Source organism: Molothrus ater, chromosome 27, assembly GCF_012460135.2.
Source record: "Molothrus ater isolate BHLD 08-10-18 breed brown headed cowbird chromosome 27, BPBGC_Mater_1.1, whole genome shotgun sequence".
Taxonomy (NCBI): Eukaryota; Metazoa; Chordata; class Aves; order Passeriformes; family Icteridae; genus Molothrus; species Molothrus ater.
Genome location: NC_050504.2, coordinates 3,813,847 through 3,835,086, shown reverse-complemented (window position 1 = coordinate 3,835,086; position 21,240 = coordinate 3,813,847). Strand labels below are relative to the sequence as shown.

The 21,240-nt window shown below is 59.9% G+C and overlaps 5 protein-coding genes across 8 annotated transcripts; 2 read left to right on the top strand and 3 right to left on the bottom strand.

The window, feature by feature from the left end:
• Positions 1-131: 131 nt before the first annotated feature.
• Positions 132-8,746, top strand: RETREG3 (reticulophagy regulator family member 3). The gene is made up of 9 exons (XM_036398684.1): positions 132-379; positions 866-972; positions 2,115-2,145; positions 3,232-3,358; positions 4,028-4,112; positions 4,864-5,001; positions 6,184-6,263; positions 6,632-6,764; positions 7,237-8,746. The coding sequence occupies exons 1-9, from the start codon at positions 189-191 to the stop codon at positions 7,668-7,670; spliced, it is 1,326 nt and encodes a 441-aa protein (XP_036254577.1). The 5' UTR covers positions 132-188; the 3' UTR covers positions 7,671-8,746.
• An 85-nt stretch (positions 8,747-8,831) lies between these two features.
• Positions 8,832-10,808, top strand: PSMC3IP (PSMC3 interacting protein). 2 transcript variants are annotated; one of them, XM_054517410.1, is made up of 8 exons: positions 8,832-9,179; positions 9,252-9,358; positions 9,424-9,513; positions 9,584-9,695; positions 9,779-9,924; positions 10,051-10,122; positions 10,194-10,253; positions 10,333-10,808. In XM_054517410.1, the coding sequence occupies exons 1-8, from the start codon at positions 9,149-9,151 to the stop codon at positions 10,390-10,392; spliced, it is 678 nt and encodes a 225-aa protein (XP_054373385.1). In that variant the 5' UTR covers positions 8,832-9,148; the 3' UTR covers positions 10,393-10,808. The 2 variants fall into 2 exon arrangements, with proteins under 2 accessions (XP_054373385.1, XP_036254582.1); XM_036398689.2 differs by having other exon boundaries at positions 8,967-9,179; positions 10,051-10,104.
• Positions 10,809-10,972: 164 nt separating this feature from the next.
• MLX (MAX dimerization protein MLX) lies at positions 10,973-15,198 on the bottom strand. 3 transcript variants are annotated; one of them, XM_036398686.1, is made up of 8 exons: positions 15,079-15,198; positions 14,109-14,145; positions 13,883-13,972; positions 13,357-13,463; positions 13,059-13,158; positions 12,713-12,812; positions 12,256-12,457; positions 10,973-12,151 (listed from the first exon to the last, which is right to left on the bottom strand). In XM_036398686.1, exons 3-8 carry the CDS (start codon positions 13,962-13,964, stop codon positions 12,095-12,097), a joined length of 648 nt encoding a protein of 215 aa, XP_036254579.1. In that variant the 5' UTR covers positions 13,965-13,972; positions 14,109-14,145; positions 15,079-15,198; the 3' UTR covers positions 10,973-12,094. The 3 variants fall into 3 exon arrangements, with proteins under 3 accessions (XP_036254579.1, XP_036254578.1, XP_036254581.1); XM_036398685.2 differs by lacking the exon at positions 15,079-15,198 and adding an exon at positions 14,452-14,588; XM_036398688.2 differs by lacking the exon at positions 15,079-15,198 and adding an exon at positions 14,362-14,431.
• Positions 15,020-19,174, bottom strand: COASY (Coenzyme A synthase). The gene is made up of 9 exons (XM_036398665.1): positions 18,568-19,174; positions 18,027-18,241; positions 17,765-17,896; positions 17,435-17,624; positions 17,025-17,089; positions 16,027-16,138; positions 15,885-15,982; positions 15,651-15,797; positions 15,020-15,275 (listed from the first exon to the last, which is right to left on the bottom strand). The coding sequence occupies exons 1-9, from the start codon at positions 19,172-19,174 to the stop codon at positions 15,219-15,221; spliced, it is 1,623 nt and encodes a 540-aa protein (XP_036254558.1). The 3' UTR covers positions 15,020-15,218.
• Positions 19,175-19,469: 295 nt separating this feature from the next.
• Positions 19,470-20,991, bottom strand: HSD17B1 (hydroxysteroid 17-beta dehydrogenase 1). The gene is made up of 6 exons (XM_036399091.1): positions 20,889-20,991; positions 20,604-20,765; positions 20,149-20,328; positions 19,975-20,068; positions 19,712-19,895; positions 19,470-19,640 (listed from the first exon to the last, which is right to left on the bottom strand). The coding sequence occupies exons 1-6, from the start codon at positions 20,983-20,985 to the stop codon at positions 19,470-19,472; spliced, it is 888 nt and encodes a 295-aa protein (XP_036254984.1). The 5' UTR covers positions 20,986-20,991.
• Between the last annotated feature and the right edge of the window lie 249 nt (positions 20,992-21,240).

The following is a 21,240-nucleotide window of genomic DNA, read 5'->3' as shown; positions in this document are numbered from 1 at the left end:
GCGCCGCTCGCTTCCGGGGCAGCGCCTCCCCGGTAACGCGCGTGCGGCCCGGCAGGAGGCGCGGGCCGGCGCATGCGTCAAGATGGCGGCGCGCACAGTGGCGTCGCAGTCGGTTGCTGGGGGCCGCCATGCCTGAGGCGGGCGCGCGCGCGCGGCAGACGGGCGGATGTTGACGCCGTGAGGGAGCGATGGCGGCGGCGGCAACGGCGGTGGGGCCCGGGCCCGGCGAGCGGCAGCGGCGGGTGCAGGCGCTGAGCGCGGCGCTGCGCTGCCGCCTCGGGCCCTACGAGCCACTGCTGGGCGCCGTGCAGGCCGCGCTGGTGTGGGAGCGGCCGGGCCGCAGCGCGCTGTGCTGGGTGGCGGTGCACGGCCTGTTCTGGTGAGCGGCGCGGCTGAAACCGGGATCGGGATCGGGTGGTGCAGCGGCCCCACCAAGCCCCGTCACCGGGGGTCGGGGGCTTGGGGGAGCTGCCCCCGGGGAGGAGCGGTCGGTAAGGGGCCGCGGGTTTGCTCCGTGCCCCGTTCCGCACAGGAGGGACCGGGAGCGCTGGGTCTGCTGCAGCCCCGTCCCCGTGCTCTCCTTGTACCTGAGAGCATCAAACCAGCCGGGAAAACTCAGCCGACTCTGTGGCAGGGGAGGGAGGGCAGCCTGCCCGGGACAGGAGCTGTACAGCAGGGCTGTCCCGGGACAACTGACACGAGCAAACCGGAGTCACCCGGCAGCTGCCCCCGGGGCACGCTGTGTGCGACTGAGTAGCAGGTGCTGAATTTTCCCCGAGTGAGTGGTTTGAGGTCGGTTTGTGTTACCCCTTTTTGTCTCATAAACATCTGGCTAGTACCGACTCTTTGGTTTTTTTCCCCACAGGTTCTTTGCTCTGACTTCCCTGCGTTTGCTGTTCCTGATTGCTGTAACCCTCATAGTAGTAGTGTGTCTAGACCAGTGGAAGCACAAAATCTGGCCAGAAATTGGTGGTAAGTTGCATTTTGAGCTCATAGCAGCAAATCAAGCCCACTTTCCAGCCCCACAACTACAGGCTCTGCACTGCCTGTAGTTACCTTGTCAAAACCTCAATTTTTTGCTTTAAGGGTCTAGAAGCCAGCAAGAGTACTTGCAGGCATGCTCTTTCTGGAGCTGGAATATTCTGACCTGTGTAAACACAAGTTCTTTTTGTGCTTGTGACACTGGTATTTGTCTTGTAATCCTGAACCACAGGATGTACGTGACCTAGTGCAGGTTTGAGACAGTGATTCACTTTGTGAGCATTCAGTACCAGAGTGAGAAACAGAAGCATATGGAACTCGTCTGGATTCCCCCTCAGAATCCATAATCAGTTTAGGATGAAGACAAGTCCCAGCCTTGCTGTTGATCAGAGATGTCTTTGGGAGAAGAGGCATCTGAAGGGCTGTAATGAAGTTACTTTTCAGCTTTCAGTAACCAAAGCAGTTGTTTCCCTCCTTTGTGACATTAATACACTGATGAACACCCCCAATCCAAGCAGCTCAGGGTCCCTTGGCTTTGCATGGACAGGTTAGTTTGGAGCAGTGTGAGGGTCTGCATGTTCCCAGGGCTGGTTCCCTGACTAACCAGCAAGTCCAGCTCCCAGCTTTCTGCTTCAATCCATGTTCCCTGTAGTTCCTGGGAAGACATTAAAGCTTTCCTCTGTTTCAAAGCTTGGCTCAGGCTCCTTGTTAGGAGACAGTATCTGTCCAGCTTCCTCATCGCTCTGATTTAATCTCTCAGGGTGGCTGGTACATCCTTTTCAAGTCCCAGCCTGGGTGGGAAGGTATTAAAGGACTTAAATCCCTGATGCCTCCAGTCTGCAGGCTGTTCCTGCTGCCCAGCTGGTGTGTGCAGGGAGTGGGGGAGAGGGAGGTGGGAGCCTCTAGAGTCCAACAAACACCAAGGAGCACCAGGGAGACTCCTGCAGTCCTGTGCTGTCACACGTACACACTCAGGATTTGTTATGGAGTGATGCTTCTCCATCCTGTAATTACACTTAATGTCTTTTCCAGGTGTTCCCCAGCTTATTAAAGCTTTACTTAAATCCCAAGAGCTAAGCATTCCCATGGCAAATTCCTTGCGACTAATGTAGTGTCTGTTCTTAATATTTTAGTGGCAAGACCTGATGAATTAGACAATGAGAGGTAGGAAACTAATTGACTGCTCTGCTGTGATACTTTGCTGTGATACTGTGTTGTTACCTGCACATGCTTGGGATGTTGGCACCTTTGGGTGAGGAGGAGGAGGGGGGAGGAGGGAGCTGGGAGCTGCTCAGCAGAGGGCAGGTGGAGACCCAGGTGCGGCCAGGTGGTCATGAGAAGTTTTTGGCTTGCCCCAGCCATTTTATTATACTTTGCCTTCATACCAGCCTCCAGATATGCCTGCTTGATTCCCTGCCCCCTGAAGTTAGAAGTTCTGCCTTAAGAGCAATTCCTCTTGTGTGGGTCTCCAGTAGTAGGAAAACAGCATTTCTGTGGGAATTAATGAAGTCTTCTGAGACTTGATAGGGAATATTTAACAGGCTTGTTCCAGCAGTTGTTTCTGCATAGTTATGATCTGACTGCAGCATTAATTATGGGTTGAGAAATGCTGAGGTGTTGCCTCACTGCTCACACCTGCCTCTCTGGGCACACCTTCCTGCCCCACTGCCAGGCTGTGCTGGATGTCAGTTCCTGATTAAATCACCTGACCTGCTGCCACAGGACAATTGTCTTTATTTATTTTTTTTTAAGAGGCCCAAGCACAAAAGGAATTGCTCTTTTTAACCTTCAGGTACTCCTGATTAGCAGTTAGGCAACACTAACAAAACTGACCAGTTCAAGGCCTCCAGAGTAACTGAGTACATGAAGTGAGGTGCAAGGCTGCTTCTAGACCTCATGCTGAACATTTGGAGGCTGCAGTTGACCAGATAAACACAGAAAAAGTAAATGGATTCACTTGATTTGCCTCTGCACTGTGCACTCCCTCCAGCAGCATGGAAACTGAAATTTGACAGTGCATTGACTGAAATTCCTGCTCGTCAGCTGCTGTGGGAGCACTGGGATGCTGCTAGAGGGGCTGTAGATGAACTGCTTTGGGCAGGGCACTGCTTGGAGGGCAAGTGGCCCTCACCTCTGGAGCTCTGTGCTGGGTGGGAACAGAAGGAAGCTTTAAGACAAATATTTGTAACGAGGGTCTTCAGCCCTGACACTGATGCAGCAATGTCTTCCCAAATTCTGCCTTCCCTGCAGCTGGGGATACGTCCACCCTCGGCTGCTCGGGCTGCCAGAGCTCTGTCATCATTTGGCTGAGGGATGGGTGACTGGGACCAACTTCTTCAGTAATCTCTTCGTTTTCAAGAGGCAAAGTCCTGGCAAGGTAAGAATGTGCAGTTCAGAAATAACCTGTTTGGTGTGGAGCCTCTGCTGACCACGAGGATCCTCCTGTGCTGGCATCCAGCACTGGCTGAACACGTTTCTGATGGGAGATTGTCATGGGAGGTCTTCCACAGCACCGTGCCTGTTATGTGGTGGGGAGGAATGGAAAACCCAGGCAGAATAATCAGGTTGTGGAGGAGGGAGGAGAAAGTGAATGTCAGTGTGTGGATTGCACCACTGAAGTGAGAGCGTGGCTGCTCCTTCTGTAGGTTTCTGGCTTTTCAAGCGTCTGTCAAATTTGTCTCCTCACTGGGTTTTAACAGTTTGAGAATGTGTCAAGCTTTTTCCTTCTTCTTTTTTTGAGTTTATGGAAAGAGAAACCTGTAGCACAGTGATATTGTCCTTGTGCTCTTCACCTTGAAGAGCTCTCTAGTTTGACCTCTTCCTTGCTGTTGGTGTCCCTGCTTTGGGAATCTCCTCTTCTGCCTGTGGCTCTGAGGGCAGATACCCCTGTGCCTGTGCCCACATTGGAGCAGGGGGTTGGACACTGTGAAGGCTTCACCCTCCTTGGAACAATGACCTGACCCAGAATTTGCAGAGGCTGGCATGGTCAAGAAGTGAGTGCACCTACTGCTTAACCCTGGAAACTCACTGTCTCTCATGTCTTCAGTTTTGCCTTCTAGTGTGTGGAGTGTTCACTTTCCTGGCTGTCCTGGGCCGGTACATCCCTGGGCTCTTGCTCTCATACCTGCTGTGTAAGTAAATCTCTGTGCCAACACAGACTTACATGTGAAAGGAGATGAGTGGGTGCCAAATGTCCAAGGAATGGGGCTCAAAAGGAAAGCTTGTGTGAATGGGTTTAAAATTTAAAACAATACATTCTGCCAGAATGGGGTGCTTCTTGACCAGGACTCTGGTCTGGAGAGAAGATGTTTGAGTGCTTAGTAACTACAGATCTGAGCACTAACAGGTTGGCCTCTCCATTTTGTTAAATTGGCAGAGGTGATGTGATATAGTAGCCTCCTTGAGCCAGGTCTAATAAGCTCTTGGAGGGCTATAACACACTCAAGATAGCTCAGCTACCCTTGGAGGCATAAAAATCAGCAGGATGGCTTCTATTGCAGTGTTGGAAACAAAAAGATTTAATAAAAGGCAAAATAACAAACAGAGAAAAACTGAGCCAGGTGCCAGAAGTCCTGCTCCTAGTGATACACCTCACAAAAGTGATTAGTTTCTTTGTTCACTTCTTTTTCTACTCAATTGCCCAGGCAGGACTTTTTGGCTTCTGTCCAATTAGTTATCCTTACATTTGGGGTGAAGTCCCCATGACCTATGAGGTAGCTTTTTTCACCTAATCGAGGAGAGAAACTTCTAGGCTTCTTTCCTTTCTAAAAGGACAAAAATAGTTTTGTCAGTCCATCAACAAGAAACACACTGCTACAGTGATGGCACCCGCTCCAGCAGCATCCTGAGCACCCTTCTAACCCACATCCCTGCTTCCTGCAGTGCTCCTGGTGCTGCTGTGGCCCCTGGCCGTGTACCACAGGCTGGGGCAGCGCGTGTACCACAGGCTGGAGCCCGTGCTGCAGCGCCTGGACTTCAGCGTGCGGGGATACGTGACAGCGAGGCAGCGCCAGAGGCAGCGTGAGTCCTGCTGGGTTGGGATCTCAGGGTTTACCTCAGAGCCTCGGGTCCCTCCCCTGATAATTCCCTGCCAGGTGTGTCAGTCACCTCTCCTTTCCCCTCCCAGCACTGTCTGGCAGTCCTGGCATTCCAGAATGATTGGCAGATTCAAAGGATGCCCTCTACCCCTGGAGGGACACTGGGCCATCCAGCTGTCCTTTGTCCCTTGTACCTGGTTGGTGGCTCCCTACCCCTTCCCTGCCCCTCTCCCCGGGGTTAAAAGGAGCAGCAACCACGGGCTCAGGGAGTTCTGTTGGAGCTGGTGCTGCATTCAGAGGCCTGAGGGCCAGAATAAAGCTCTGGATCCAAACCCTCCATCAGAACTGACTCCTTTCCTTCACCATCACCTTAAAGCTTCTCCACCAGAGGTAACCCCAAGGAACAGCCCCTGTTATGGGGGGAAGCTCCATCCCAGCACCACCAGAGCTCCTGCAGGCCTGGACTTGTCTCCACGTGCCCAGCTGCAGCACCCAGGCAGCCAAAAGTGTCTGTGGGGTGAAACACCACACACCCAAAAGTGTCTGTGGGGTGAAACACCACACACCCAAAAGTGTCTGTGGGGTGAAACACCACACACCCAAAAGTGTCTGTGGGGTGAAAACACCACAGTGCCGCTGTTTGGTTCAGCACCAAGGGCCAGACAAACTCAGGCATGTCCCATCTGGCAGTATTGGTAATATTCCAATAGAGTCCTGTGCCCTTTCTGCCCCCAAGGTTTCACACCTGGATCTTTGATCCCTGGAATAGGCTGTGAACAGAGGTTCTGGCCTTGGTGGGTGGTAGGGGCTGCATGTCTGGCATGGCAGATCCTTGGAACTGCCTCGGGAAGAGAGAGGCAGTTCCTCCTCTGCAGCCATCTCCTAGGAAGCAGCTGCTGTGGGCTTTTCACAGCACTGAGCTGCTCCAGTTCTTGGCTGTCAGAACTGTGTGTTCTCTATTCTGGAAAAAGGAAGGAAAGGAGGAAAAACAACTCCCTCTGTGCGAGGGAGTTCTGAACATGTTCATTTCAGCAAAAAACCTGCAAATGATCATGGCTCTGCTGTGGAACAGAGCTCTGCTCTGTAAAGTGCAGTTTGGGGGTTTCTGGTCCTGCACAGAGCCTTGCCCAGCAGCAGTAACAGCTTTGTGTGTGGTTTCTAACAGTGCATGGCCAGGCCCTGGGTCAGGAAGCCACGGATGATGGGAGTGACAGTGAAGAGGAGCTGGCTGCATTCTGCCCCAAGGTAATGGAGCTTCTGGGAGAGGGAAGAGATCAGCCGGAAAGAGCAAACCTCACTGGGGGGGACATGCAGCATCTGGCTGAGATGTGAGCAGCACATCTGGCAGCACAGCTGAGAGTGATAGGAGAGCAGATGAGGACACTGTCCTTTTAGATAGGTCTTTCCCACTCTATTCCAATAAAGAATGTCCAGAGCTGCTTGTGCCAGCTGCAGTCTCCTAGCCTGTGCAGTAAATGTGAATGAGTCTCAGGTACCAGTCTCCCATGGGGTCCAGCTTTAGCTGGAGGGCCACTCCATCATCTGTTTTGTCTTGAGGCATGGGGATAACCTTTCTAGAGCTGATGTTGTCAATTTTATTTTCTATTTCAAAGCTGGATGACTCTGTGGTCGCCAAGGAACTGACCATCTCTGACTCTGAGCATTCAGATGCTGAGGTTTCCTATACTGAAAATGGGATGTTCAACCTTTCCAGGGGCCAGACACCCCTGACAGAGGGATCAGAAGGTGAGAGGGAGCAGCTTCTGGAAGGTGTGGAATGCTAAGCAGGCGCCAGTGTGACAGGCTAGAGGGAGGATGTGTTACCTCCCATCATTGAGGTCTGGCTGTTTGATGTCAGCCTTGCTGCTGGAAATGAGCTACAGCTGCCTGTTTTGTTCAGAACTGAACTTCCTCCTTCATTCCTGTGGTGCTTGAGTGAGGGCAGCAGCTCTGCACAGGCAGATCTGGCTCTGCCAGTCTGGCTCTGGGTGCTGGTGCTCCCCTCTCACAGGGGGCTGCTTCAGCCACCAGTGTTCCTTGTGAGTGAGCTGGGAGGTCAGTGGGATCTGAGCACTTGGGATGAGGGGAGGGAAACATTGAAAAATGCATTATCTGTGAGCTGCTAACAGTCTGTCCAAGGGAGCTGCTGGCCCAGCTCCTGCCTGGGCCTGTGGGTGCTGGTGAGTCCTGGCAATTAAAGCACTTTCTCCTCTTCCAGACCTGGATGGTCACAGTGACCCAGAAGAATCTTTTGCCAGGGATCTGCCTGACTTCCCTTCCATAAACCCAGAAACAACGGGCATAGATGATGAGGATGACACCAGCATTGGGATCCCGAGCCTGGCGTACCGCCCCCAAGGGACAGAGGATCTGCAGCTCCAGTATGAGCAGGAGGAGTTTGGCACGCTGCCATCAGTGCAGAACCTCACCAACAACATCGCTGGCTTTGTCACCAGGGGCATGATCCAGCTGGCACTATCAGGAGGCTCCCAGGCAGGCCCCTCACGCAGCACCAATCCCCAGAGAGGGGCAAAGACTCACCTCAGAGCAGCCAGTTTGGACTTGGACACTGATGCTGAAGGGGATGACTTTGAACTGCTGGATCAGTCCGAGCTGAACCAGCTGGATCCCACTGGCTCCCGGGGCCAGTAAACCATCCTGTCACTTCCCTCTGGTTTTCTATTTTGCATCATGGAGTGAATCCTAGAAGGAAAGCTTTGCACAGTTCTCTCCTGGGAGTCTGGGTGATGTGACAGCCACTCCTGGCTGGGTGCACCACTGTGACTTGTGACTCCGTAGCCTCGCTTGGATCTTCAAATAAAGGACACTGGCAATCTGTAGGGAAGAGGCGTTGATGGGATAGCTCCACAATCACCCTGCACTGTTTGACATGATGCTGCCTGCTCCAAACTTTCTCTAAGACAATAAATCTGGTGTTTGCAGCTCTCAAGTCCAGTGGGACTGACAGCATCGCCAGGAACAATTGTGCACTGAGTTCTGGCACTGATGTGTAACCAGGGGAACAGGACAGAGCCCCTCAGATGTGGTGTCTGGGCCTCAATGCTGTTCTGTCTCAGACAGCTGTTCCCCAATCCTAATATGTGCACAAATCCAAGTCTTCTCTCCTAGCAATATCCAACTCCAGGTGGAACCAAGCCCCTTGCTCCACTGTGGATGTTGAGTAGCCACAATGTTTTCCTTGCACTGGCTGCTCCCTCGGCTCCAGCTCCTCGTGATGCTGTTTTGTAAGAGCTTAATGGCAATAAGACACCTGCTGTGACCATCAGACCACCTACAAGAACATCCACGTGTGGCCCCTGCTCTTGTGTTGCTTTTCTGAACTAACAGCCTTTGTTAACAGCCAACTAACACTTTGCTAGAAACCCCTGTGCTGCTCCAGTGCGTTCCCGTGGGCAGGGCCGAGGCTGCACGTTTTCCTGGAGGAAGGAGGAGGTGGAGCAGGGCTCACAGGGTCCTGGTGTGTCCCCTGGGCCCTTGCTGCCTCCAGCCTTGTGCAGGCAGAGCCCGGCAGTGGGAACCGCACAGGGACAGCAGCCCAGACCAGCAGTGACTGAAGAGGTTCGTGCCTGTGAACAAACCAGCAGCCTCCAGGGAGAGCCAGCCCCCCTCTGCCCACCGAGTGCCCCCGTTACTTTTCCTAAGCCATACAGACCCGGTTCTGATCACGTTTGTGCAGCCAAGAACGTACCTCGTCAGGGACCCCGTTACCGGCTGCTGTCTCTGATTCTGCTTATCCCACTGGTTCAGCCGTGCCGGGGCTGAGGTCGGGGGCGGGGGAGCGGCCTCGGCCGGGAAGGGGAGCTCGGTAACGGGTTGTTCGGGCTGGGTCGGTAACGGGTACGGGCTGGAGCCCCTTCGCTGGCCGAGTCCGGTGCGGAGGTGGCGGGGGGCGAGGGAGCGGGAGCGCCGGCTCCGGCCGGTGAGTGCTGAGCCCTCCGCGGGCTGTGCGCGGGCCCCGTTCCCGCCGGGGCGGGCCGGTACCGGGCGGGGCACGTTCCCCCGCCCATCGCGGTCTGCCCCGCCCTCGCCGCGATTGGCGGGGAGCGGGCGGCGCGCCGGAAGTGCGTGAACGGCGCCAACCGGGAGCGGAGCGGGGCTGGAGGCGCGGGATGAGCAAAGGGCGGGAGGCCGCGGCCGGCGGTGAGTGCGGGAGTGGCGGGGGAGCAGCGGGCAGGCCCCGGGGGGCCGCGGTGACCGGGGCTGGTCCCGCAGGAGGCGCCGCCGCTGTCCTGCTGCGGTACCTGCGGGAGCAGAACCGGCCGTACAGCGCCCAGGATGCCTTCGGGAACCTGCAGCGGGAGCACGGGCTGGGCAAGGCGGTGAGCGGGGCCGGGCCGGGCTGGGGCGGGGCGGGCCCGGGCCCGGCTGACGCCGCCTCCCGCAGGCCGTGGTGAAGGCGCTGGAGCAGCTGGCGCAGCAGGGCCGCGTTCGCGAGAAGGTCTACGGGAAGCAGAAGATCTACTTCGCCGACCAGGTGAGCCCCGGCCTCCGCCGCCGCCCGCCGGCCCCGGTGCCCCGCAGCCCTGACCCGCCGCTCCCCGCAGGAGCAGCTCCCGGCCGCCAGCGATGCGGAGCTCCGCGGGCTGGACGCGGAGATTGCCGAGCGCTCCGGCCAGCTGCAAGCGCTGCAGCAGAGCTGCCGGCACATGGAGGCGGGTGAGTGAGTGAGTGTGCCTGGCCCGGCAGCCCCAGCCGTGCCCTGGTGCCAGCCCGGGCGGTGATCGGTGCCACCTTCCCAGAGCTGAAGGACTTGAACAGCTCCATGACAACCCCTGAGATTGCCAGGGAGATCGAGGCGCTGAGGAAGGACTGTGCCAGTTACACGGAGAAACTGGAGAGGATTAAATCTGCTACCAACCATGTGACGCCAGAGGAAAAAGAGAAGGTGAACAGCTGCTGTGTCCGAACCGGGGCCAGTGTGGATCCAGGATCCAGCACTTCCCTTACAGGCTTTGCTTGCCCGGGGCTGCTGAGAGCCCTGCAGGGCAGCTCTGACCCGGGGCTGTTGCAGGTGTGCCGGGAGCAGCAGCTGTACCGCCGGGAGTGGCGCCGGAGGAAGAGGATGGTACGGAGGAAGAGGATGGTACTGCGGGTGGGCAGTGAGGGCCCCATCGGGAGTGCTGCCCACAGCCCGCACGTGCCCTGTCTCACCAGGCCACCGAGCTGCTGGATGCCATCCTGGAGGGCTATCCCAAGAGCAAGAAGCAATTCTTTGTAAGTACCAGGGCTGGGTTGTGCCCACGGCTGCCGAGCCAGACCCTGAGCCTGTTCTGATCTGCTCGGTGCTGTGCAGGAGGAGGTCGGGATAGAGACAGATGAGGACCACGGCGTGGAGCTGCCAGCGACCACGTGAGGTGCTGGGGACAGCCTTTGTTCTGTGGAGAAGCTGCTGCAGAGCTGCCTCTGAAACTCGGCTGTTGGGTTGTTCTTTTTCTCTTTTTGCAGGACTGGGATTTGTCCTGTGTATTTATTTGGGTTTGTTTTAAAATGTTTTGCAGTTGGAAGGGTGGTGGGTAGCAGTAACTTGGCACTGGCCCTCTCCTTGCAGTGGAATATTGTTTTTTCTTGCCCCCAGTGCACGGAGCTGCCTGTCTGGGGGGGACACGTGGGGGCACTGGTGCTGTGTCCCTGGTGTTGTGGTAAGGAAAGGCAGCGAGGGACTGTCTGGGCTGCAGAGCTCTGTGCGTGTTCTTGCTGCTTCCTGCTGCGTGCCTGAGTGGTCACATGAGCATATGATGCATTAAACACCAGGATTTTGGTTCAGCTGCACATCCCTGTGGCGTTTGTCTCTTCAGAGGGTGTCAGGGAAGGGTTTAAGCCCTCAGGAGTGGGGAGGGCAGGAGCCAGGAAACCTGAGCCACAGGGGTGGAATGGGCTGCTGGAACCCACCAGCTCTAGGGCACAGCTGCAGGAACTCAGCATCAGAAAAATCATTAAAACATTCAGTGAAATTTATTTAATTACTTTTCACAATAGAAAAATACATCACTTTCACGTGTGAGGTCTGTAAAATTCCACGTCTTCTTCCCAAGGCAGGAGGCAGTGCTCCCTCCTCAGTGCTGGAAAAACTGCCTGAAATAAACATTCCCTGGATGTCCCCCTGGAGCAGGAGCACAAACATGGTTATGGAGAACAAACCCTGCTGCTGGCAGCACCCTGGTCCCCTCACTCTGGACAGTGCCCAGCCCTCACCTGGGCAGAGCTGTGTCCCAAACTGGGCGTGGGACAGGGTCAAACATGTCCCTGATAGCAGCTGCTTCTACAGCTGGCACAGGCAGCACTCTGGGACCATTTCAGAATTTACAATAAAAAAAATCCAATCGAGGCTGGTCATATATGTGTGTGTATAAAAGTTCTGAGGAGGAGCAGTAAGTGCACATGGCCATGCTATGCTACAGCTGCAAAACTTTCCTGTGCAATACAGCCACAGTTTCTGAAAAGGAGAGGTGTTCCTCTGTTCCTTCCCAGGGCTGCAGCACACTTGGGGTTCATCAAGGCCCTAGCATGTGCTGCCAGGGCCACAGCTCCCAGCTCTTGATGGGCTCATCCTGCTGCCAGCACTGCCAGGCTCCTCCAAAATGCAACAGCTGACTCAAAACAGCTGCTTCAGAGGGGCAGGGCACAGCCCAGAGGGTCAGGGAAAAGCAATTCCTGTCGCTATACCAGAAACCCTTTGTTTTTAGTATGCATTTGTCACATTTGCCCACCTTGGGGACAGCAGGGCTGTCACAGGCCTGAGGGCACAGAGTGGAGCTGCTCTGGGATCAGCTCTGCAAGGAGAGTCAGTGGCACAGGCAACCCCATGGCACTGCCTGAGCCAGAGACTCTGCCCCCCACCTTTCCCTCCCCTCCTGCCCAGTCCCTGTAAAGATTTGGTGGCACCGAGTGGAGCAGCAGTGTTTGCACAGCCACCGTTGGGCTTCAGAAGGAATACAATAAATAATTCAGAGAACCTTAAAAACAGCCACAAGGGAGAGGGCCCAGGGTGGTGCCTGGCACCCTGGCCTCTGGCAGAAGTGCCCCATCCCCACGGGCACAGAAGTGGCACGGGAGGCTTAGTAGAGCTGGCTCTTCACCTTGTGCAGGACCCCGATGACAACGTCCCGCAGCGTCTGTGGCAGAGAGAGGACACGGTCAGCTGGTCTGTGGAGGCACAGCCACCCCTGTGCCACCGTCTCTGTCCCCTCAGCCACGCCACCAGCCCCTCTGCATTCACCTGGGGCTTGCAGTGCTCCTCAATCCAGCTGAAGACACACGCTGAGAGCTCCTGAAAACTCGTTACAGAGACTGAGGCGTTGAAGGACTGGAACAGGGAGTCCATGATGCCTTGGAAAACATTGAACTTCAGCTCGTCAGAGATCTGGTTCTTCCCCTCGTTCGGGTTGTTCTGATGAGCCTTCACAATCTGCTCATAGTTCCTGAAACAAGCACAGCACACCAAGGTCAGCAGTGAGGTCTCCACACTTGACTCTGAGCTGCCACTCCCAGTTCCTGCTCCCAGCTCTGAATTCCCACACCAACTCCTGTTCCCAGCTCTCAATTCCCACACCCACTCCTGCTCCTGGTTCCCAGCTCCAGGCCCGTCTCCAGATGCAGAACCACTGCAGGACCCCACAAGGATGTGAGGGAACAACAGCAAGTAGAGGACATGACCCCAACAGCTCTTCCCTTACACTTTCATGATCTTCAAGGCCATCACGTCTTTCCTGAGGGTAGAAACTTCCTCCTCCTGCTTTTTCTTCTCCTTGTGCAGGAACTGGATGTAGTCAATAGCTGAGCACGAAAACACAGAGTGAGGATTTGGGAGCACACATGAGATCCCCACAGGAGGTGCCTGAGCCAGGGCTCCATCAGCTCCCACTGACCCAGTTCCCTTGGAGTGCAGGTGAGCAGCACCCAGGCTCCCCAGAGCCTCATCACACCAGAAGGTTCCAAGGTGCTGAACTTTGCCCTGCACACCTCTAGGGCGGAGCTTTGGGGGTTGACAGCACCTCCTTCCCTCCTGCCCTTGGGACTCACTTTTCTGCAGCACAATGGCCTTGCTCAGCTTCTGCGAGCTGATGGAGAAATCCTGCTGCTCACAGGTGGGGACGATGGCCTGCAGGTCATTGTAGCCTTTCTGCAGGGAAGCAGAGCCACGGCGTGTGGTGGGCTCATCCATCCTGTGAGGCCAGGAGCACACCCAGCTCCCACAGCACAGAGCCAGGGCAGCTCCCAGCACACACAGAGCAGGGATCTGGCAGCTCCAGCAGCAGAACAGAAGTGCTGGGAGAGCAGAGCCCTGCAGCACTGCCTGCTGCCTTGTGCCTTCGCTCACCTTGATGGCATCCCGGCGTTTCTGCTCGGCCTGGGTGTGTGCCCGGCGGCGCTGGTCCTTGTAGGTCTCCTTTGGGGACTCCTGGGCGCAGTCACTGTCCTCATCATCTGTGGGGACACAGTGGGGCTGGGCGTGGGACACAGAGGACCATGAGGGGCACAAGACTGCTCAAGGGACCATACAGCTGCAGCCAGGCCCAGCATAGCCCCCATTCAACTACAGCAGGCCGGGCAGAAAAGCCTTCCAAGGAGCCCTGGCAATACTTTCAGTCTCCTCAGGGAGCTGGGCAGGAGGCAGATGCTGGCAGCTCCCTTGGGAAGGTGACAAAACCAGAGTGATTCTCGACTCCAAACCCTGCTGGAAACCACAGAACCCTGATGCTGCTCCCACCACCTTCCTCCTCCTTGTCAGGACAGGAATCCTGCCCAGCCACGCTCACCCCCTCGGTGCAGGGCAGACCTGAAGCCCGGCATGTGCCGGATTCCCCAGCGAGCAGAACAGCGTTGTCACGGAGAGCAAACCCCACCTGTGTTGGGGACAGAAGAGGCACTGGTGGAGCCGATGCTGTTGGCCCGGGACACTATGCTGCCTTTCCGGGCATTTTCCATGAAGAGAGCTGGAATTAAGATTGTCCCGGGGTCAGTGCCCAGCTCGGGGTGTGACCGGGCGCGGGGACGTGAGGGGCGTCCCCGGGCAGCCGCTGCCACCCACGGACGGGGTTGGCGCGGGCCGGGCGCCGCCCGGGCACCTACCGGAGTCCAGGCCATTGTCGCCGTAGGCTGCGTCCACCTGCGCGGGGCCGGAGGGCGGAGGAGACACGTCAGCGGGGCTGGGGCAGCACCGCGGCCGCGCCCCGGAGCCCCCCCGCTCTCAGGAGCTCGGTCAGCCCGAGGAGAACCCGCCACCCCCGAGCTGCGGCCCCGCCGGGGCCTTCACCACCGCCCCTCGCCCCGGCACCGACTCGTGCGCGCTCCCCGCCTCCCGTACCCCCGGCCCGGCGCTCACCCTGCCCGGCCGCCACGAGCCCCGTCCCGGCGCGCCGCCCTGCGCCCCCGCGGCACCCGGCGGACCGGCCCGACCCGATCCCGGCCCCACCTTCCCCCACGAGTCCTCGGCAGCGGCGGCGCCCGGCGGCTCCGCCATCTTCCGCCCGCCCGGTCATGTGACCGACGGGGAGCGCGCGCCGCCGCCAGGGGGCGCCCGTGACGTAACGGGCGTGACCCACACCGGGCACCGGGAGTGACCCACACCGGGCACCGGGAGTGACCCAACCGGGAGTGACCCACAGCGGGCACCGGGAGTGATCCACCGGGAGTGACCCACCGGGCACCGGGAGTGACCCACAGCGGGCACCGGGAGTGACCCACTGGGTACCGGCAGTGACCCACCGGGAGTGACCCATCGGGCACCGGGAGTGACCCACTGGGTACCGGCAGTGACCCACCGGGAGTGACCCACACCGGGCACCGGGAGTCCCACAGCGGGCACCGGGAGTGACCCACTGGGTACTGGCAGTGACCCACCGGGCACCGAGAGTGACCCACTGGGAGTGACACACCGGGCACCGGGAGTCCCACGGTGGGCACCGGGAGTCCCACACGGGACGGGCCCGGGGCCAGAACGGGAGTGGGGAGGGGACGGGACGGGCGCACGGACACGCAGGGCAGGAGCAGCCTCTTTACTGTCACCCAGCGGGGCTCAGCCCTGCGGGGCTCCCCTCACCGGGGGCTGCAGGACACCCCGGACCCTCGGCAGAGCTGGACGGGGCCGGTGCTCTCGGTCCCACGCTGCTCCGGCTCACGGTGGGCATTGGTGGCTGGACACGGAGCATCACGGGGCCCTCACGGGGCCCTCACGGGGCGTCACGGGCTGGGCTCGGGGCTGAGGCGCTGCTGCAGCAGGTCCCAGGCCTTGTGCACCTGCACCAGAACCAAGCGGCCCTCAGAGCCCGCGGGAGGTGAGGGGCAGGAGAGCCACAGCACAGTCCCACGGCTCTTCCCTCCCGGCTGAATTCTGAATTCTCATCCCCAAATCCACCCGTTGTGGCAGCCTCGATGGTGAACAGCACACCCAGGCATGGCCTGAGCCCACACTGAGCCCTGCAGGTGCTGTCACATCCCCCTGAGCACCCCCTGAGCCCTGCAGGTGCTGTCACATCCCCTGAGCCCTGCAGGTGCTGTCACATCCCCCTGAGCACCCCCTGAGCCCTGCAGGTGCTGTCACATCCCCTGAGCCCTGCAGGTGCTGTCACATCCCCCCAGAGCAGCCCTGGAGCTGCAGCAGCCCCAGCTCACCTGCTGGCGGGTGATCTCAGGCTCCCAGAGGCTGCAGAGCACCACCTGGGACTGCTCCACCCGCTGCCTGTTGCTCATCTGGCTCTGCAGCCGGCGCCGAGCGGCCTCCTCGGTCAGCCCATCCCTGGCCACAATGCGCCTCACGGCCTGCCAGGGACACAGGGGACACTCAGGAGCCTGGCAGAGGCTGGGGAGCAGCTCCAGCAGCAAGTGAGGGGCCCCGGCATTGCTCACCTCCTCCTCTGGGATGATGGCTGTCCACACCTCGTGGACCATGTCCTGCCAGCCGGCCTCCAGCAGCACAGCAGCGTCCAGCACACACACAGCTTTCCCTGGGGGAAAAAAGGCATTCCTCAGTGCCTGGGCTCACTCTCACCTTCCTGACGCTTCACTGCCCTCATTACCTTGAGCCTCAGCCTCCTGACTCTCTCCTTCACCATCTGGGCTATTTTGGGCCACACGATGTCCGTCAGCCTCTTCAGCTGCTCCTAGAAAGGACCACAGCAGGATTTGAGATGCAGTCCCTGGTCCTCAGAAGGCCTCTGTAGCCAGCCAGGGGAGGGGTGTAAACAGTCAGGGGACACCCAGGAAGGAGCCACTGAAGGTGGGGAGGTGGGTCCAGCCCATGACTGAGCACCAGGAAGAAAGCTTTCACCCTGGCCAGAGGCTCCCATTCCTGCTGCCAGGGTCAGGGTGCTTTTTCCTATTATTTTCTGCCATTAGGGCCATGCTATTAGCAGAGCTCTCAGTCTCTGCTGTGAGGGGTGCTTTGCTCCACAGCACAGCAAGCTCCCCGTGCAGCAGGTCCCACAAGAGACATGTTCATGCAGGGAGCCTCTTGGATGAACATGTCTTTTGTGGGACCTGCTGCACGGGGAGTTTGCTGTGCTGTGGAGCAAAGAACCTCTCACAGCAGAGACTGAGATCTCATCCACTCACTGGATGTTGAAGGGGCTCTTGGTGTGCCTCCACCTTGGCTGGGGAAGCAGCAGGGCAACAGGCTGAGCACCTGTAAAGGCCAGGTGCCACTGAGCCTCCCTGGGCACAAGGGGCAGAGACCCCTGGCTGTGTTTGTCAGGTCTGTTCCTCTGAGCTGATTAAGGAAAAGCACGGTATAGAGGAGATGGGGATGGCAATGGGGACAGGGATGGGAACAGGGAGGCAGCAGCAGCTGCAGGGCAAGAGCAATGGATCCAGCCCAGCTGCTGATTCATCTGCAGAGATGCAATCTGCCCCACCCTGTCCCCATGCCACTGCCAGAAAATACAGCCAGGAAGGTGTCACCATCTCAAAGGGCTGAAAACTCAAAACCCCTGTCACAAGAGAACAGCCCACACTCACAGCATTAAGTATTTACAATAAAGCTGCTTTTACCTGGTTTCCAAACACTTTGGCCCCAAGGACTTTCCTGTTAATGGTTCCATCTTTGTTCAGGATCTCTGCAAGGCAGAAGCACAACAGGTTTGGGAGGGACAACTCCCATCCCTGTGGCAAGCCTGGGTTGGGGAAAGGGCTTTGGCACAGGGCTCTCAACAGCACGTAGAAACACCTAACCTGGCAGCTCTTCACCTGATTCCTGAAAAGGACAGGGAAGAGCTTTTTCCAGGCAAACAAACAGCAGCCTGGTTCATCATTCCCCACCAGCAGCTCTGACATGGGGCACACAACACTTGGGGAGCCCAAAACCCATGGTGGGGAGGGAGGGGGGCACTCCCAGGGCTCTCTGGGACACTGGGACACCCCTCCCTCCTCTTCCTCCTCCCTGCAGCCTCCAGTGACCCTACCTGCCCCAAAGGCTGCCACCACTGCCTGGTAGGCCGGGCCACCAGGGGCATAGACGGCGTGGCCCAGCTGGTCAGCGTCGATGACGAAGGCGCCCAGCTGCCCCAGGAGTTTGGCCATGGAGGTTTTCCCACTCCCAGTGCCCCCCGTCAGCCCAATCACGTACGGGCGCAGCGGCAGGGCTGGGTCTCGCTGAGGGAAAGAGGAAAGCCGTGGCAGCAGATGGAGAACTGGGCTTTGCTGGAGAAGGATCCTGGCCTGCAGAGCAGCAGGCAGCCTCTCCAAACTCTTCGACTCTGAGACTCCCACCCTTCCTCCCAGGCCCCCCTCACCCGTGGGGGCTGCAGCAGTGTCCCCAGCAGCCTCTGCCGGAGGCTGGAGGAGCTGATCTTCTCCTCCTCGTTCTGACTGTGCTCGGGGTCCTTCATCAATTGGATTTCGTACAGAGCCAGCTCGGGGAGCCCCTGATGAGAGAAGGGAGCCCCAGCCATGAGTATGCAGCAGAGGGAGGGGTGAATCAAGACCGAATTTGCCCCCAGGCAGTATCAGGCAGGGCGAGAGGGTGGGCAGGGGTAACTCCAGCATGAGAATTACGTTTTCAAGTCTCTTCTTGTTCACAGCCTCCCCTCCCCTGTGGGTCTCCTCGCTGACCACCAGGCACTGCAGGTCGGGGTCTGTGACCGAGGGGCCGAAGGGGTCGGCCAGAGGCACGATGTCGTAGCACAGTGAGGGCTTCACATCCTCCAAGAACTCACGCAGCTTCGCTGCCCGCAGCTCGTACGGCTCGATCAGCTCTGGCAGGACCTTGTCTGCCGGGCGCCAGGAGGGCGGAGAGGCAGAACAGTGACGGAAAAGCAAGACCGAGAGATGGGAGAAAAGAGAGACCGAGAGATGGGACTTTGAACGCTGCCTCCCCCTTCCCTTGCCCTCGCTGCACCTGTACGCTTTGCTGGTTGTGGGCACGACACGGGGACCCCACTGGATCCCCGCTGATGCTCTGCCTGGATGGCGCTACCTCGGGTGCGTGGCTGCCAGGACTTCACGGGTTACCGAGCCCCCAGACCCCTGCCCTGCCCCGGGGAGCCCCGGGCTCAGCCCCGGTGCCCGCGCAGTGCCACGGCCGCCCCGGACTCACGGCGGAGCAGCTCTCCGTCCGCCACCCCGGCCAGGAGCCGCCGCCGGGCCAGGAGGCAGCAGGCGCTGAGCAGGAGCCGGTGAGCACCGTGCAGCCGGTCGAAGGTGCCGCCTACAGCCACGTCCAAGAATTCGGGGAGCGCCGCCTCGGGATCCTGCTCGGGGTCCCCCTCGGGGTCGCCGCCCGCGGTGTCCTCGCCCAGCAGCAGCGCGGGCAGGCTGGGCGGGCAGCCGTACACGGCCGCGGCCAGGCGCTGCAGCCCGAGCTGCACCGGCTCCGGCGGCCCCGGCGCCTCGGCGGCGGCCGCCAGCAGGACGCGGGGCTGCCGTGCCAGGCGGCGGCCGGGCCCGAGCAGGACGCGCAGGTCCAGCCCCCGCCGCGCCGCCGCCGCCGTGTAGAGCGCGGCCAGAGCCCGCAGCAGCGCGGGGCCCGCGGGAGGAGCGGCGGGGCCGGCGGCGGGGCCGCCCAGCCGCAGCCCCGGCTGCAGATGCACGTAGAGCGGCCCCGCCACCAGCCCCGCCGCCGCCGCCACCAGCCCCGCCGCCCGCCGGGGCAGCGCGGGCAGCGGCGCCGTCAGCACCAGCAGCCCTGAGGCGAAGGGCGGCATCGCCCCGCCGGAAGCGCCGCCGACCGGAACGGGGCCGGCAACGGCACCGGAACAGCTCCGCCTCCCGGGCAGCCCCGCCGCGGGCGGGAGGCGCGCCCGGCTCCGCCCGCGGGGGGAGGAGACCGGCCCGGTGCGGCCCCGCGGGGCGGAACGAGCCCGGGAGCTCCGCGGAGAGACGGGGACGGAGTCGGAGGCCGTGCGGCTGCAAAGGGCTTTATTGGGGACAGGCGGCACCGGGCCCGGGCCCGGGCTGGGGGCTCGCAGGGCAGCGGTTCCGGTGTTGGCGTGGCTCCGCTCAGGGCTGGTCCCCGCCGGTCTCGGTGCCGCCGAACACGAAGTCGTGCATGGCGCGGACGTACGCGGAGCCGTCGGGGCTGCTCAGCCGCAGGCGCCGGAGAGGGGCGAGGAGCTGGGTGCTGGCGCAACGGAGGGGAGGGCAGGGGCTGCCGATGGCCTCCAGGAACAGCTGGCACCGCAGACGGGTCAGAGCCCTCCCTGGCACGGCCCCGCGGCCACCCCCGCCCCGCCGTGACTGACCGGCAGCACCTCCTCCACCTCCTGGGCCGTGTCACGGAAGGTGCTCTGACAGTGCCCCAGGTACCGGCGGTACAGCCCCTGTGTCTCGGCGTCCAGGCCCCGCATCTCGCTGCCCTCAGGGTCGGGGCGCTGCAGGTTGGCCAGGAAGCTGGTGTGGACGGGCCCGCACTCCACCAGCGTCAGGCTGCGGGAGGCAGAGCATGAACTGCCACCGTACCCCCACCCTGGCAGGACCCAGCCCTCGTGGCATCACCGGCACTCACTGGATGTTGAAGGGGCGCAGGACGATGGCCAGACTCTCGCACAGCCCCTCCACTGCAAACTTGCTGGCACAGTACACAGCATTGAAGGGCAGCCCTGGGGGCAGAGCCACACCCTGAGCACCGGAGCTGTTCCCACGGGGAGCTCCGTGTGCCGCAGGGTGCTGGGGGTCCCACCTTGCAGCCCCCCGATGCTGCTGGAGACAATGATCCGCCCGGCCCTGCGGCTCTTCATGGCAGGCAGGAAGGCCTGGATGGTGCGGACAGCCCCAAAGACGTTCACATCGAAGAGAGTTTTCATGGCCTGCTCGGAGCAGGTCTCCAGCGGTCCCATCAGTCCCACCCCTGCATTGCAGACTGCCAGGCACACTGCAGTCAGCCTGTGACTGTAGCCCCACACACCACCGAGAAGGCAGAAATGTGGAGGGGTCTTTCCCTGCTGATGATCCTTTGGCACCCCCAAATCCATCTACTGCACATCTGTCCTGCTGAACACATCCTGTCCCAGCCCTAGGACTGCCTGCACCTCCCATAATTTGTTTTCTCCTCCTGGTGCCCTGGGGGGGGTTGTGACCCCACAGAAGTCCCCATAGCCACCCCGGGGACACTGGGGCCACTAGAAAGAGCCATACCCAGCACATCCAGCTGCTGTCCCTGCACTCGCTGTGCAGCAGCTGCCAGCGAGCAGGGGTCAGTGACATCGAGCTGCAGGAGCTCCAGCGTGTCGGGGCAGCAGCCCCCCAGGCGCTCCAGCAGCCGCTCACCCTTGGCCAGGTCACGCATGGTGGCATAAACTGGGGAGAGAGCGTGGATGAGGGCAGCAGTGCTGCACCCACCCCAGCCCACCCCAGGCTCTGCCTGTCCTTGGTGAGACCACCTGGGGCTGGCAGAGCCCCGGGCAGCGCCGACCCCTTTACCTTTGAAGCGGCGAGCGGCGTCGGCTGCCAGGCGTGCAGCCAGCCCCAGGCCGATGCCTGAGGAGCAGCCCGTGATCAGCACCGTGGTTCTCTCCATGCCTGGCAGTGCTGCCCAGCTGGCCCACCCCATTTAAGAGGGCTGGGAAAGGGGTCCCCCCGCCTCACACCACAGTGTTGTGTCTGCTGCCTTATCTCAATCCCCTCCACCCACCTCCCCGCGCATGCCTGGGGCTCCCTGTGCCTTGATCCCGTGCAGGTGCTGTGATAAAGACTCCACTGAGCCAGGACCTCCCTGCTGGAGGAGGCTCTGGGGCGCGAGGGGAGCCGCAGCCCCAGCTGTACTTTGCTGTGC